At 42.3% G+C, this 15,236-nt stretch overlaps 1 protein-coding gene and 1 non-coding gene across 2 annotated transcripts in view; both read left to right on the top strand.

Moving 5' to 3' along the window:
- On the top strand, positions 1–119 carry LOC145404521 (5S ribosomal RNA). The gene has a single exon (XR_013898179.1). It is a non-coding gene; the product is annotated as a 5S ribosomal RNA (ribosomal RNA).
- Positions 120–13,940: 13,821 nt separating this feature from the next.
- LOC145404453 (ionotropic receptor 21a-like) overlaps positions 13,941–15,236 on the top strand; it is a 60,838-nt gene continuing 59,542 nt past the window's right edge. The window contains exon 1 of the mRNA XM_080275971.1: positions 13,941–14,060. Coding sequence (XP_080132097.1) covers positions 14,007–14,060 — 54 coding nt within the window. The 5' untranslated portion in view covers positions 13,941–14,006. The remainder of the gene's footprint in view (positions 14,061–15,236) is intronic.

The following is a 15,236-nucleotide window of genomic DNA, read 5'->3' on the forward strand; positions in this document are numbered from 1 at the left end:
GCCAACGGCCATACCACGTTGAGTACACCGCTTCCCGTCCGATCAGCGAAGTTAAGCAACGTTGGGTCTGGTTAGTACTTGGATGGGTGACCGCCTGGAAACACCAGATGCTGTTGGCATCCCTACGTGTCAAGTGGGGTTGGTGGAGGATTAGTGCCCCTCCCTGTAAAACAATTAACTCTATGCCGTTGGCCACCCCGTTTGAGATACATGGCGTCTGGCAATGAATGAATGAAAATTAAGCACAAATTTTTTTTACCGGATTCGAGATACTTAGGTGTGCATGAACCTATATGGTGAAAAAAAATTATAATATTTTCCATTTAAAAGTGCCGTTTCGGTAAATGACCACCGACTCGGTATTCCCTCGCACCGCTTCGCAACAATAGCGATGGGATACTCACGACCACCACAGCTGCTTGGTTTTCATATCTTGAAACAGTGACGAATCTTTTTTCTGGTGTGATTCTACCTGTGTTCTTGCACAGTGGAACAAGGCACCAAAGGTGGTTATTTGCTGACGGCCGTGACGAACCAAAGCTTGGATGGCTAAAGAGCAGCCGCTCCCTTTTTCCCCGCCCGTAGCGAGTTACGGGACCGTACTGCGTTAGTGCATCCGGCCCCAGAACCACAATCACACAACTTGCGATCGCAGTCGTATTTTGTCTCCGGTTTGCTGGCCTATAACGTCACAGTCACTCGAGGCTCGAGCTGCCATCAACCTCTTTTTGTGCATCTTTGAAGGCTTATATCTCCATTTTTTTTTTTTTAATATGGTTTCTCAGGTTACCTATATCATAGGATAATTCAGCACATTTATCACCCAAATAAATTGTTTACCTTAAGAAAAAATCGACCGTCAACCAGAGGCAGAAGTTCTGCAATATTGCTGTGTGACATTCCAGTCATGAGCGCTACCAGATGCCCGTGCAGCACGAGGGAAGGCATGGAGAGGTGGCACCATGGACGCAACTTCGTCTGAGCATTTGCCCAAAATATATCTGTAAAATAATGCAAGGGAGGCAACCTAATTATCTGCATCCACCATATCTGTCTATATTGTCCGTTTTGTTTCAGTCGAGCAGAGGAAATATTTCCTTCGTGTGGCATGGTTTACTGGACACGTTTTCCTGTGTCACTCACTAATACACAGCTAATGACGTCTAAAGTTTTACTCCAGTTCAATAACCCACCCTCATAAATTATTTTAAAACGATTGTTCTTAATCTCATAATTATGCAAAGGGCGAGTTCTATCAGTTTTGCAAATAATATACAGTAAGTGCAATGTTTCACAAATGAGACAGATAGACAGACAGATATACAGTATATGAAATGGCCCACGCACTCACTCATTGTATTCAAACCCCTAAAATCTTCAACAACACCATATTACAGTATACAGTATGCGTTTTTATAGTATCATCTGAGTGTTGCGATCAGGCTATACAGGAAGATAACGCCGATGTGGAGAGACTTTTAACCCCTTCTATTTGGGGACGTCTATTGATGTCATTCCTACCATTTACAGACAGACTTATGCCACTTAGGAAAGACTTTTCGAAACGGGAAGAATATAAAGGCGGCTACAACTTTTACGAACTCCTGATCTGGAGCTCTTCTAAGCTGAATATAATCATCTGGTAACGGCTACAATAAACTAAAAAGAAGTTACTGGATTAAATGAAATAATCTGACTAGTTTCTCAAAGCCGTGAAACCCAAATGGAAGAACTACACTTACTAATATTAGTTTGTTGTGAGAATGGGTCTTTATTTAAGCCCTTGGTAGGGACAGAGGTAAGTGGAGGCCTTTTAGCTAGGACTACTCACACGGGATGTGATGTCTGACAACAACTAGGTAGATAATTTACACCTGAACGTCTCATGATACTCGTCAATGAACTGTCCTGCTTAGCTGGATCAATTAATGTGTGTCTTTTCTGTGTATCACTAGGCGATGGTGAGGGTGGGTAGTGTGATGGTAGTGGCGGTGGCGACGGGTCTGTCCTGGGGCGTGCAGACAAGACAGAGTGCCGCCGTCACAATACAGTCAGTGGCGCTCCAGTTATCGTCTGGTTGCTGCACTGGCGGGGCTGTCCAGGCAACACTTATCGCCAACAGGTCCTCTGAAGTGAGAAGGGTACTGGGCTCTGCGGGAATGCCAGCGGAAGTAGCCGACCTCAGTGATCTCTTAGCGACTATAGTGCAGCAGCAACTGACAGAATGCAGCCTCGTCCTCATTCATGACGGCAGCAAACTTTACTCGGCAGTGGTGGAAACACTACTTCATCTGTTGCCAAACCCACGCCAGGTTAGCAATTAAACCACGAAAATCGAAAACTATCTATCTATGTATATATCTATTGCCAGACGCCTCAATCCCGTCTGGGGTGGCCACAAACAAATCGCCTCCAAGTCGCCCTGTCCCCCGCCATTTCACTGCCCTGCTCCCAACTCACACCCCCCTCTCTCATATACCTCTCCACCTCATCCCTCCATCTCATCCTCGGCCTCCCCCTCCCTCTTCCCCCCTCCACCTCACTCACATACACTCTCTTCGTCAGTCTTTCACCCTCCATCCTCTCCATATGGCCAAACCACCTCAGTGTGTTCCTCATAACGCTTCCTATCATATCCACATCCAAACCACAACGCTCCTTTATATCCTCATTCGTCAGCCTGTCTCTCCACGTGACTCCACAGGCTCCTCTTAAATAACTCATTTCCACTGCTCTCACTCTTGACTTGTGTCCTTCCAACAACGTCCAAGCTTCACTTCCATACGTTAGAGTTGGTATCACAATACTGTCATGTAGTAACTTTTTCACTTCCATGCTCACTTCCCTGTTTCTTAGCACTGCTTTCAAAGAACCAGCAACCTTTCTTCCCTGCTGTACCCTTTCATGCACTTCATCCTCCAAACCTCCATCCTTACTCATCACACTACCCAAGTACTTAAACGTACTCACATTTTCCAATTCCTCACCATCTAACCTCGCTGTACATTCACTGACTTCACCTCTCTCAAAGACCATCACTTTACTCTTCCCTACATTCACCTTTACATTCCGTTTCTTACACACTCTCCCAAACTCATCCAACAAGCCTTGCAGCTCCCCTTCGTCTTCACTCAACAACACAGTATCATCTGCAAACAACAGTACAGGGAGTTTCCAAACACTATCGTCTCTCACCAGGGCCACTCCAACTTCCACTACCCTACCTTGTACCTCTTTTATTACCCCATCCATGTACAGATTGAACGACCATGGAGACATGACACATCCCTGTTTCAAACCAACTTTCAAAGAGAACAATTTCACTTAGTTCACCATCCACACGCACTGCAGCCTTCGCACCATCGTACATACTCTTCACAGCATTTAACAACTTCCCATCTACTCCATATATTCTTAATACTTTCCACAATCCTTGTCTATCCACCCTGTCATATGCTTTCTCCAAATCCATGAAAGCCGCATACAACTTCTTTCTCTTCTCTAGAAACTTTTCCACTAAAGATCTAAGAATGAATATCTGATCTACACAACTTCTTCCCTTCCTAAAGCCTCCCTGTTCTTCTCCAACTAATTTCTCTGTTCTTTCTCTAACTCTGTCAATAAGTACCCTACCATACACTTTTCCTATTATATTAAGAAGACAAATGCCCCTATGATTACCACACACTTCTTTTTCCCCTTTTCCTTTGTACAGAGGAATAATTATACCTGACTTTCAATCCTCTGGGACTCTACCTTCCTCCCAGGCCAATCTGCACATCTTCCACATCCATTCTACTACTATCTCTCCCCCATGCTTCAGCATTTCACCACACACTCCATCAATTCCTGGGGCTTTCCCCAATTTATTATTTTTCATTGCTTCCACAACTTCTATCCTACTGATTTCTTCCTGTCTTCTCACCTCCCTCCTTCTCCCAGCCATTCCCCAGCCACTTATACTCGCATTACTTCCATCCTCTATGTTCAACAATTCCTTAAAGTGTTCTCTCCATCTGCTCACTTTTTCTCCCTTCTCCACTAGTAATCTACCATTTTTATCTTTCACTCCCCTGCTAACTTCACTTCCACCATGTCTTAGTCTTTTCACCTCTTTCCAAAATATTTTCTTAATCCCTACACTTTACACTCAAATTCCTTCCAAATTCCTCATCCACTCTCTTCTTACTCTCTCTTACTAATCTTTTCACCTCTCTCTTTCTTTCTACATATAACTCTCTCTCTTCCGCCTCTCAACTTCTTCCACGCCCCTATTTATCATCCATTCATTGTATGCTTTCTTCTTTTGTGCCACAGCCTGTCTCACTTCTTCAGTCCACCACGCTGTTCCTTGCACCACCCTCCGTCTTCTCTTCCTTCCACACAGCACATCACATGCTGCACATATTTCTTCTGTAAATATCCAACACACACCTTCCACGTCTCCCATCTGCTCCAATTCATATTTGCCCAATCGTTCCTCCACTTCTCTCTTATACTCTGCCTTTTTCTCATCCTCTTGTAACCTTTCCACTCTCCTTGCAACTACTACTTCCTCTCGTCTTTCCCTTCTTCTATTTCTCCATCTTACTTGAATCCTAATTCTGGCCACCACCAAGTAGTGGTCAGAAAGTCCACTCCCCCACAAATCGAAAACTACTAAACAATAAAGGTAATACACTGTGGCACGCAATGATACTTTCTACGCAATACTTCCTTGATGCCATCTTGCAATTTCAAGGACAAATCTTAAAACTGTGTTAGTATCACAATATAGAGCACCAACCAGAACAACTAACAATGCGGGCGGCCAGCCATCATTTACAGGGTACACTATCGCCAATCCCCCCCCCCCCCAAGACTCGGGTGCTATTTCAGATCTAGCCAAAGTCATGACACGAAAAATAATTACGCAGGTCATCTAAAATGCCAGAGAGTAAAAGTACAGTACAGTATAGGGGAAACAGTGTCTGAAGGGACCGTCCTTGTCAGCTTCATTTAAATATTAATCAAATTTTGTCTTAAGGTTTTTAGTAATGAATCTGAACAATGGATAATACTCCAGGGTAAATATGGCATGGCTTGTGCTGTACTCGAAGTAATAAAATTATCAACTATGCAAATTAAGAATACGAAATGGAGGCAACTTTTATCGGATTAAGCCTCAGACACTAAGCAGATTAATCCTACTCTGCCGTACATTTTTATTTGGTTAATGTGAACAGTCAGGAAAAACTGAACTTGTCATCTCCTTCGCCCCACCACAGAAAATGTGTTAGAATGAAGCTTTAAGTAATTTTAAACCGGCGAAAAATTATTTTTGATGAAAGCCAAACATTTATATTACTTACTTTCGGGGAAAGTGAATGGTTGGTTAGAATAAGAAAAAAACTATTATCCATGATACATAAGCCTACACACAAAAACGACAAAAACGATCGGAACTGCTACATTAGTAATTATACGATGGGGATTTGAACCTCGCTAACTGCTGTACGGTTATAACAGATGTCTCTGATTTTATGTATATAGAACTTTATTGTATTAAAATGGAGTCAGAGGTAGAGGTATTTAGACAAGCTGAATGGATGAAATTTGCTTATAAAGCTGAGAAGGCTAAACGTCCGTATGTCAAAACAGAGAGGTTGGGAGAAACCTGTTCCGCATAGAAATGTCATCGGTACATGATGATGATGATGATGATGATGATGTGGTGTGTCAGGTGGTTGTGGTGTTGAGTGAAGATGACCTGGGTGTGGTGGAGTGGGTGTGGCCGAGATGCAGCGGGTACCTGGTGCTACTGGTCCGCCCTGCACCTTTGCTGGCCTGGACACACACTCACCAACATGACTGGAACTACGCCGCCAGGTAAGATGCCCCGCTCCCCTAGCCTCTCTCTTCTCACTCTTCGCCTCACACCTATACCAAAGAGTGACATCCTAGACGAAACACTAACCGTGCTTTTTATCAATGTTTACCTTCCACATACATAAAAAGACAACATCCTACACAAACCACACTTCGTTAACATATTTATAGGCAAGAAATAAAACATCCTCCCAGTTTTGTACGAAGATTATCTAAATATTCGAAACAGCCAAAATCTTAACATGACTACCGTGTGTCTCAGATGGTTCTACTTCCCAAGATACGATCACCAAACCTTAGGAAGATACGGAATTCCTTAACCACCATGACGAGAAAAACAGGAGAGATACAGCACATAACGTTAGAACAAACCAGTACTCCTTCAGTGGGTGACAAGTAGGTGATAAGGAAAGCTGTCATCGGGAACCCAATTCCTTATCACCATCCTTTGCTGATTTGTTGTGTTTTACAAACACCTGAAAGCATGTGTGTATAGTCTTCTAAAAATCTTCTTTTGCATATTCCGCTATTCTTTACACGCAAAGCACAGTACACACCCTATGCCAAGGTACAGAACAGAAATGTCCGGAACAATGACTATTTTCTGATGATGAACCCGCAATGCGTCCTGGTCCTGAGCCAATTCCAGACTGCCTCTTAAGCAACCGGTGCCGTATGTATGGCGTTTCCTTTAATTCTACTTTTGCCAAACACCACTTCTTGGTTAATAGGCCTCCTAATCCTTCCCTCACTGAACCTAAAGTTACTGAGGCGTAGATTACTGGTAACAATCTCTGGTCTGTATTCTTCAACTTTACACTCAATTTTAAGTCGATGTTGTTTCTTCCCAATGACCTCACATAGTCTGTCTTGAATTTTGTAAATGGTGTACCATTTGGCTGTTGTTATTGTGCCAGTTTATAACTAAACATTTCTGGTAAATGAATCTCCTGATTCTACTGATGATCCTGATTTCTCTTAGTATCTTATTCTAAAGTGGAACACATTCATTCCATTTGCCATATCTCCGAAATCTATGCAACAAAATATTCACTGTGTTCTGCTGTCTTTGGTGTTTATCTACATTTACCCACCAACAAAAATAACCTACTCTTTTAACTTGAATTAACTCTTAAGTATCATTTCTCAAAATAAATTCTTCTGCAAGTGACTGTCAGTATTTTTTCCAATGGGTTCCTGTGATCACAGTATGTCCCATCACTTCAGAAGGCCGCTGAACTCTCAGAAAGCGACACCTGTGGCCCTATAATAGTGCTGGTGTGCCTGGGGAATATTATTTGTTAAATTATTATCATCAGTTCCATGGATTATTAGTTTCCATAAGTTGAAGCCCTCTGGGTGTGCAGAGCACATGGCCGAGGTTATCCTCTAGGTGATGGAATCACCTAAAATTCCTGTTTTCATCAATTCCGACCTAATACTGTCTACGAAAAAAAAAAAAAAAAAAAAAAAAGAAACAAGCTTGCAAACATACTATCATTAACTCATCCCTGAACCATGAACACTGTATAACTGCAAAAATAATGTTTATTATCGACTGGCCAAATAACCTCATCCATTCAAGTTATAAATTGTTCCAGTTCTAGCTTCTTCGCATCCCACACAGATTACTGTAATATCCTGTCCAGACGAATTTGAGATCACATGAACAAGACGTACCTCCTCAACACATAACAACAATTATATCTCTCATGGATTACGGCAATTACCTCTTTGTACAGGGTATAATTCCAAGGAGTGGTTGAGGTTTCTTGCTTACACAATGTCACTCAGGGACGAGTGGCTGGTCATTCTTGTCCTAATCTATATCTGGAATGAGTAGCCTAGTCCTGACTCCTACACTCCTGACTGGGACCGTCACGCATTACAACAACAACAACAACTAATGATAATAATAATACTAATAATAAAAAGTAATAATAATAAAACTTAGACACGTTACAACAATGTATTTCCACCATAAACTGAAACAACCTGCCCGTACACTACGTTACATGATTTTTTTTTTTTTTTTTACCTAGCCTAAATTTATATCCTGAACCCTAAGTTGTAGCAAGAGATTATTACTAGATACGATGCTAGTCACGAAGAGGCGCTACGGCGAGGTCACAGAGCCGCATCACTGTTTTTTTTCTGCCACCGAGCTACGCGAAATAAGCTGGAAAATAACAAAAATCTCCGCCATGTTTGGGAAAAAAAAAGTTAACCTTCTGATGGTCTGTGTACAGGTTCGTGGTGGCGTGCGAGGCCCTGCAGCACGTGGAGGCTCTGGCGTCGTCCACCGCTGGCATCAACACTGAGCATATCCTCGGTGTGATCAAGGTAACGAAGGTAGTAATCATCACGAATATTTACACTTTCATCGTCGGGGCAACTTTGGTACTCTATGCCAGCTAACTCCAGACGATTTTATGCAGCTAAGAGTGGCTCGTGGGGGCCTGATAACGATAACCCTGTCACTATCAATATTCAGCCGTCTGTGGCTTATTCTCAGCGGAATAATATTATCTGGCGTTGGAGGGAAAAGAATAACAGTGCTCTCTTGACCATGATAGAGTTAACCACCGGCCAAGACGAACAAGTCTTCACAGGAGTTAAGTGTAACCAGAAATCGTAATATTTTTCTGATTTTTTAAAAATCTTAATGTTCTCTTTACTTTGTTTGTGGTGTTCGAAAGTTCTATGAGTGAGGACGAAAGTACAAACACGCAATCTTACATGCAGCTTAGACTCAATAAAGTTTCTAAAGAAACACCGGTCAACAGTAAAATATCATCATGAAAGTTTTGTGGTGCTCTTGATACAGTTTTAGGTGCTGATTCCGAAAATCCCATCCGTTTTTTCCTACCACGTTTAGTTTTTATGATGAAAGATGAGCCTTCATGCTGACCCCGTATGTAAAAATATTCACATATATTTCAGTTCTTAACACTGCTTATGCTTTTGCAGCTGTTGTTGTTTACTGAATCAGTTGAAATGTCAAGGCAATGCAAAAATAGCCTCGATTAATTCTGCTGTGTCTGTGGTTCGTTCACCCCGAAGGGACAGCGACGCAACATCACGAACGATAACAAGAAGGTCTATCATTTGTACTTCGGCTGTGCTCTTGCAGATCAAGACAGAAAATTGGCACCGCATGTAATTTGTACAGCTTGTTCGAACGGACTAAGAGATTGGCTGAAAAAGTGAAAAAAGGCAATGCCATTCGCCGTTCCTATGATATGGAGGGAGCCGAAAGATCATGCTACAGATTGTTACTTCTGCAAGGTCAACATATCCGGGTTTTCTGTTAAGAACAAGCACATGATTGCTTACCCTGGTTTGGAATCCGCTATAAGACCAGTGCCGAACAACGATGAAGATCTCCCCATTCCAATACCACCAGAATATGGTATAGCCAGTAGCGACAATGAGGACGAAGATGTAGCCCAAACCGAGTCAGATGAAGCAGCTGAGGCTGTACAGTTGGAGAAATTACCGCGCGGGACACCGAGTAGATGACAGCAGAAGCGGCAAATAAATTGATATGGTAACAGTGTTAGGGGTAAAGCAGTGGTGCAACGTGCGAGGTAGGTGAGGGATTGGGGGGTAGCGGAGGTAACTGTGTGGTGGGAGGGGTGGGACGTGAGGGATGGGAGGGTGGTGGAAGTATCTGTGTGTTGGGAAGGATGGGAGTGGGGGTAGCGGAGTGCTGGGGAGAGGCATAGTAGCCATTTAACATAATTTGCTTTGATTATAAATGAATGTGTTTTTATGATTGGGGAACATACGAAGTGGCAAGAGGCTGTAAAGTTATGATTCATAACATAATGAAAAATGGTCAGTTCAGCGATCATGCAAGGCTGATATAAACACACAGACATCACCAACATGTAACCTTATATAATGACTCGCCCCCCTTCGGTATCTATAGCATCCGTATTGTAACACAGACCAATATCAGACGTTTACCTCAGATACGTCTCAGAAAAGTTGCTCATTCATTCTTAACTGTAACACAGAAATAAAGTATGGAAAATAAAACATATAATATTCCATTTCTTCGTTGTTTCAGTCAATCATTAATATTTTTTTACCTCAGAAGACTTTAAAGTATGTCAGATTTTAAGACAAATGCATCTGTGTTAGCTGTCAATGTGAATTTGATATATTTCCTAAATCGTAATCACATGCTGGCTACTTGTCACAAACTAATTTAAGCATAAACCAAACTTAGACCTTTTCAGGTCAATCAATAGTGTGTGTGTGTGTGTGTGTGTGTGTGTGTGTGTGTGTGTGTGTGTGTGTGTGTGTGTGTGTGTGTGTGTGTGTGTGTGTGTGTGTGTGTGTGTGTGTGTGTGTGTGTGTGTGTGTGTGTGTGTGTGTGTGTGTGTGTGTGTGTGTGTGTGTGTGTGTGTGTGTGTGTGTGTGTGTGTGTGTGTGTGTGTGTGTGTGTGTGTGTGTGTGTGTGTGTGTGTGTGTGTGTGTGTGTGTGTGTGTGTGTGTGTGTGTGTGTGTGTGTGTGTGTGTGTGTGTGTGTGTGTGTGTGTGTGTGTGTGTGTGTGTGTGTGTGTGTGTTGTGCAGTGTATAATACTGGACCTCTCGCTGTCTAACTCAGTTTAACTCACAGAGACTCATTAGTAGGCTTAGGATAATCATACATTTGCATATGTGCATACGCAAATGCATATTCTAGCCATTTATGAGAGTAAGTGCATATACCTACTTTTATGTTTATTTAAACGGCATATTCTTTTATATTTCGTGATCGCAGGGAGACTGAGGAACGGTTTCACTGATGCTGGTATTTATTTCGACCCATACTAATATCTGCTCTTCTCCCATGTGTAGTAACCATGTACAGCTGTAGTGCCGCTGCTGCTAAGTGCCGTTACCATAGTGCTACCAAGATCATAATTTCACAGATACTTCCTTGGTGGCTGGTCAGTGCAATAACCTGTATGGGATAGATAGCAACATGAAGTACACAACAGAAAACTATAAGGAAAGAATATTCATTGATGTTCGGAGAGAAATAAGAAGTGTCCGCGAATATAATGCAGGCAGCGAACTGACAATAACTTTTGCTCGTAATAGAGCAGTCACAGGATTAAGTATTTTCCTAAAGGTTTAGTGAAGATATTGCAAACAAGTCATGCCATTCAATACACAGTGGTCCAGTTCAGACGACAGATGTGTGAGAGATGTTTGCTCATGTATAACCTCTCATAGAAGGCTATAGGGCTATAGGAGCATTCTGGAGCAAATGTTACAACTACGGCAAAGCCTATCAATAAATGGGTACCTATAATCAGTGCCAGACAAACTGTTTGTAAAGCTCCGATCTCTCTGTCACCATTCGAGACTTAAGAAAGAGCAGTGTGAAATTTACTATTACATAAGGAAAGACTGTATGACACAAATCATCATTTGATCGACTGATATTACTTTAATCAATCAAAAAATAATGACAGAAGGTGCGAGTCTACGGACAATCTGGCTGGCGCAGAGTAATACCACCGTATCACCTCTATACAAGAGAAGGATGTACAGTACATGAAATTATTACATCCCCAGGGCGAGCGGGCGGGTGAGTGGCGAGTGTATATGAACATGCAGTACTGGGGTGTGGGGATTAGGTGGGTCACCACTTGGCTCCATGGCTGGCCCGCCTCGCAGACACACCTCTTCCCAGACAAAATGGCAGACCTCCGCGGCACCGAACTCAAGGTAGCGCGCACACACACACACACACACACACACACACACACACACACACACACACACACACACACACACCAGGAACCAACCGTCATCACTGAATCACCACATAATTATATACGAATAACACAACACACAAATCAATCAATAAACATTCTATCAGTCAGTCAGTCAATCAATCCCTCAATCAGTCAAAATTCCAGCACATTTCTCATACCAGAATTTAAAAATACTAATGATGGCTTTGATACAAAACAGAGGTCTGAGCACAATGCCTACAAGAGGAATGCATGAAGATGCGTTAGTGCCCATAGTAATGTAGGAGACTCAGTATGGTATGAGCGTGAAAATAAACAATGAGAGCAATTGAAATGGGACTGTTAAATTCTTGACATGACGAATACACCAATATCCTTACGGGGATGAAATATTAAACAAAACTATTTCCTTAGTACTGATAGTGTGTATGTGGGTTTCAACTTCTTCAGCTTACAGAAAACGAAGTTATTAACCACATGGCTTTTAAAACACACCGTTTGCTGTATTGTTGACATTGTGAACGAACATGGTAAGTGACACTTTTCACAATTCATATCCTTTTCCTCTACAGGAGGTGACTAAATTATCTAGGCAATTCTCCTTTACAGTTTGATTACTGGATCATCATTAAATTCGGCATTATTATTCCTAGCCAACGTACGCATCCGACATGTTGTACATTCCTGAATTTCTGCACTTCAATAGTTACGTTCACCAAGTACAGCTACAGGTGATGCCCCGCAGGTGTCAACATTCAAGTTTGAGCCGTCCGTTATGTACTACTACGAGGAGGACGGGTCACTGGCCTTCCGGTACGGGGTGGACATTTCCCTGGTCAAGGCCCTCGGATACGCCCTCAATTTCACACCGCGCTTCTTAGAGCCATCAGACGGTACTGTGTCCGTCTCCGTACCCTGACACTTAACGTAAGGTAGATTTAAAAAAAAAAGTTATTCCATTTGTGATGTAAGCGATATTGAGGGTCGGCGAGATTCAGCAAGGTGACATGCTGATATGTGGGAAGTGTTGTAGAAGAGAGCACTGAGAGCCAAATGCACAACTTTTGCACAGAGTATAACATTCACTAGGATCACGGCTAAAAGGGAAACACATCAATCTCTGCCAATTTACAACAACCGTGTGTCTGTAGAGACTCTGTTCTCCCTCCAGGTTTAATTAGGTACTCACACAAAGACTAACTAAACTTCCTGAAGTAAGTAATGCAATTGTTGTTCAATTCGTCTTCACTGTATGAACAGGAAAACAGTAAGGCGATGAACTTACTTCTTATCTTGCCTGTTGGTCGGTAGGAGAGTGGGTTTGTTGATATAACATGCTGGATGGTTGCTGGCCTTCTCCCGTGATAGTTCCTTTATTTATCTGGAACAGAAAATACTCATTATGAAAAAAAAAAAAAAAAAAAAAAAAAAAAAAAAAACTCTCCCCGACTCTTCCGTACAAGGAATGGATCGTTTACGGAAAATGTATAGCTTCATATGTGAGTATGGATGGAATATTCAGCGGCTGTACATATAAAAACAACTTTGCTACACCGCCACCACCGGTAACAACAAATTATTTAATCTAAATTCGGTCGAATACTTTTGTGCTTACTTCAAGTCGTATTCAACAAACAGGCCAAACACCCACAAAATCAACATTATCGTGTGAATCTTCTCACATATTTTTTAAGGTATTCAATTTTCATTACACTTTATCAAGTCAGGCGTCGTATGTTGGACAGCAGGTGATGGGAAGGTATAACACTGACAGAAATGTATGGGATGAGCAAAGACGAGTATATATAGCTGGAAAGTGTTAGGTGGTGGGGCAGGAAAGGAGTGTACCCTGTGCAGACGGGTAGTGTATTTGGGGCTGCGATGGCAGTAGGAAGGTTTTATCACAAATGTACAACACAGAAAGAGGGAGGCGTGGACGGAAGGGTATGGATGGGACGGATTAGGATCGTGGTGAACGATGGGTGGGGCAGGTTGAGAGTACACCTTATAATCAGGGGCGTTCTAAGTTGCATGGTAAGGGGGTTGAAGGTTTAAATATAAGATAACACTGTAGAAGAACTTTAAGAATGAGAAGGAAGCCAGCAAGCTACTCTTGTATGTGTGGCCACTTGCGACACAAAAATTGGACGCTCAATATCGACAGACAGAGCTACAAGTTAAATGAACAGTAAGCGAAGAGACTCAATGTATTCTTCAAAATTCTCTACCATAACTATTTATCACACAAGAATCTCTGTTTGTACTGTTATTCCAACACAGGTGAAACTTGGAGTCGTGTGTTCAGCAATGGGTCGTGGACGGGAACGTTTGGTGCGCTACAGAGGGGCGAGGCGGACATTGTGGTGTCTAACCTGTTCATGTCCGATACTCGTAAACAGTATGTCGACTTTACCGAGCCGTATAAAATTGATGTAAGGATCCATTCATACATTCTTACTTGTTTGTTTGTCTGTTGCCAGCTCGTGTATGAACTTGAACTACGTCACTGGTGATCATGCTACAAAAAAAATTTGCAACATACGATCAGATTTGCAAACTGTATGTAATCTGGCAGAATTGTATTTCACGGTTATCTGTGGTAGATCATAATAAGCAAAATCCTAACCAAAACTGCAGAACATCTGTTTAAGGTAGAAATATATTAATGTATCGAGAACGATTTCATTATTAAACAAAAATCATAACTGAGGTGATGCACAGAAAGACTTGAGATTTATGAATTAAATAAAATAAGGGTGTTGTTTGCATAAAATACGTGGATCTGTCCACGTATGCAATATGCTGCTGTGTTGCATCCTGGTCAGTTGCATGTGGTGAGTCATGGTTCCATATGGAGGGTGCGTACAAAGGAAGGAAGGAAGAAAGGAATGTGTGTGTGTGTGTGTGTGTGTGTGTGTGTGTGTGTGTGTGTGTGTGTGTGTGTGTGTGTGTGTGTGTGTGTGTGTGTGTGTGTGTGTGTGTGTGTGTGTGTGTGTGTGTGTGTGTGTGTGTGTGTGTGTGTGTGTGTGTGTGTGTGTGTGTGTGTGTGTGTGTGTGTGTGTGTGTGTGTGTGTGTGTGTGTGTGTGTGTGTGTGTGTGTGTGTGTGTGTGTGTGTGTGTGTGTGTGTGTGTGTGTGTGTGTGTGTGTGTGTGTGTGTGTGTGTGTGTGTGTGTGTGTGTGTGTGTGTGTGTGTGTGTGTGTGTGTGTGTGTGTGTGTGTGTGTGTGTGTGTGTGTGTGTGTGTGTGTGTGTGTGTGTGTGTGTGTTAGAGGAAAGGATAAGCTAAAGAGACGAAGAATGTGACATGGAAACGATGTGTCAAAGGTAAGGAGAGATGTGCAAGTGACAGGGAGTGTGGCAGAATGAGTGTGTATTTGAAAGGTGTGTACCTGAGAGAAGAAGTGCTCGTCAGAAAGGACTGTGAATATCTAATATGTAGAACTGTTGTGAGAGAAAGGGAATGACTGGGATGTATGTGTTACTCTGACCTGCTGCAATGCAGTACAGCTGTTCTGATTCTGGGACAAAGGAATGCCCGAATGACGCTAAAAGCTAAAACGGCATGATGTTACATTGTTGTAAGCTCTTCATATGGGTGTGAGATACTC

Source organism: Coenobita brevimanus, chromosome 63 (assembly GCF_032717465.1).
Source record: "Coenobita brevimanus isolate Jiangsu-jjx chromosome 63, ASM3271746v2, whole genome shotgun sequence".
Lineage (NCBI taxonomy): Eukaryota > Metazoa > Arthropoda > Malacostraca > Decapoda > Coenobitidae > Coenobita > Coenobita brevimanus.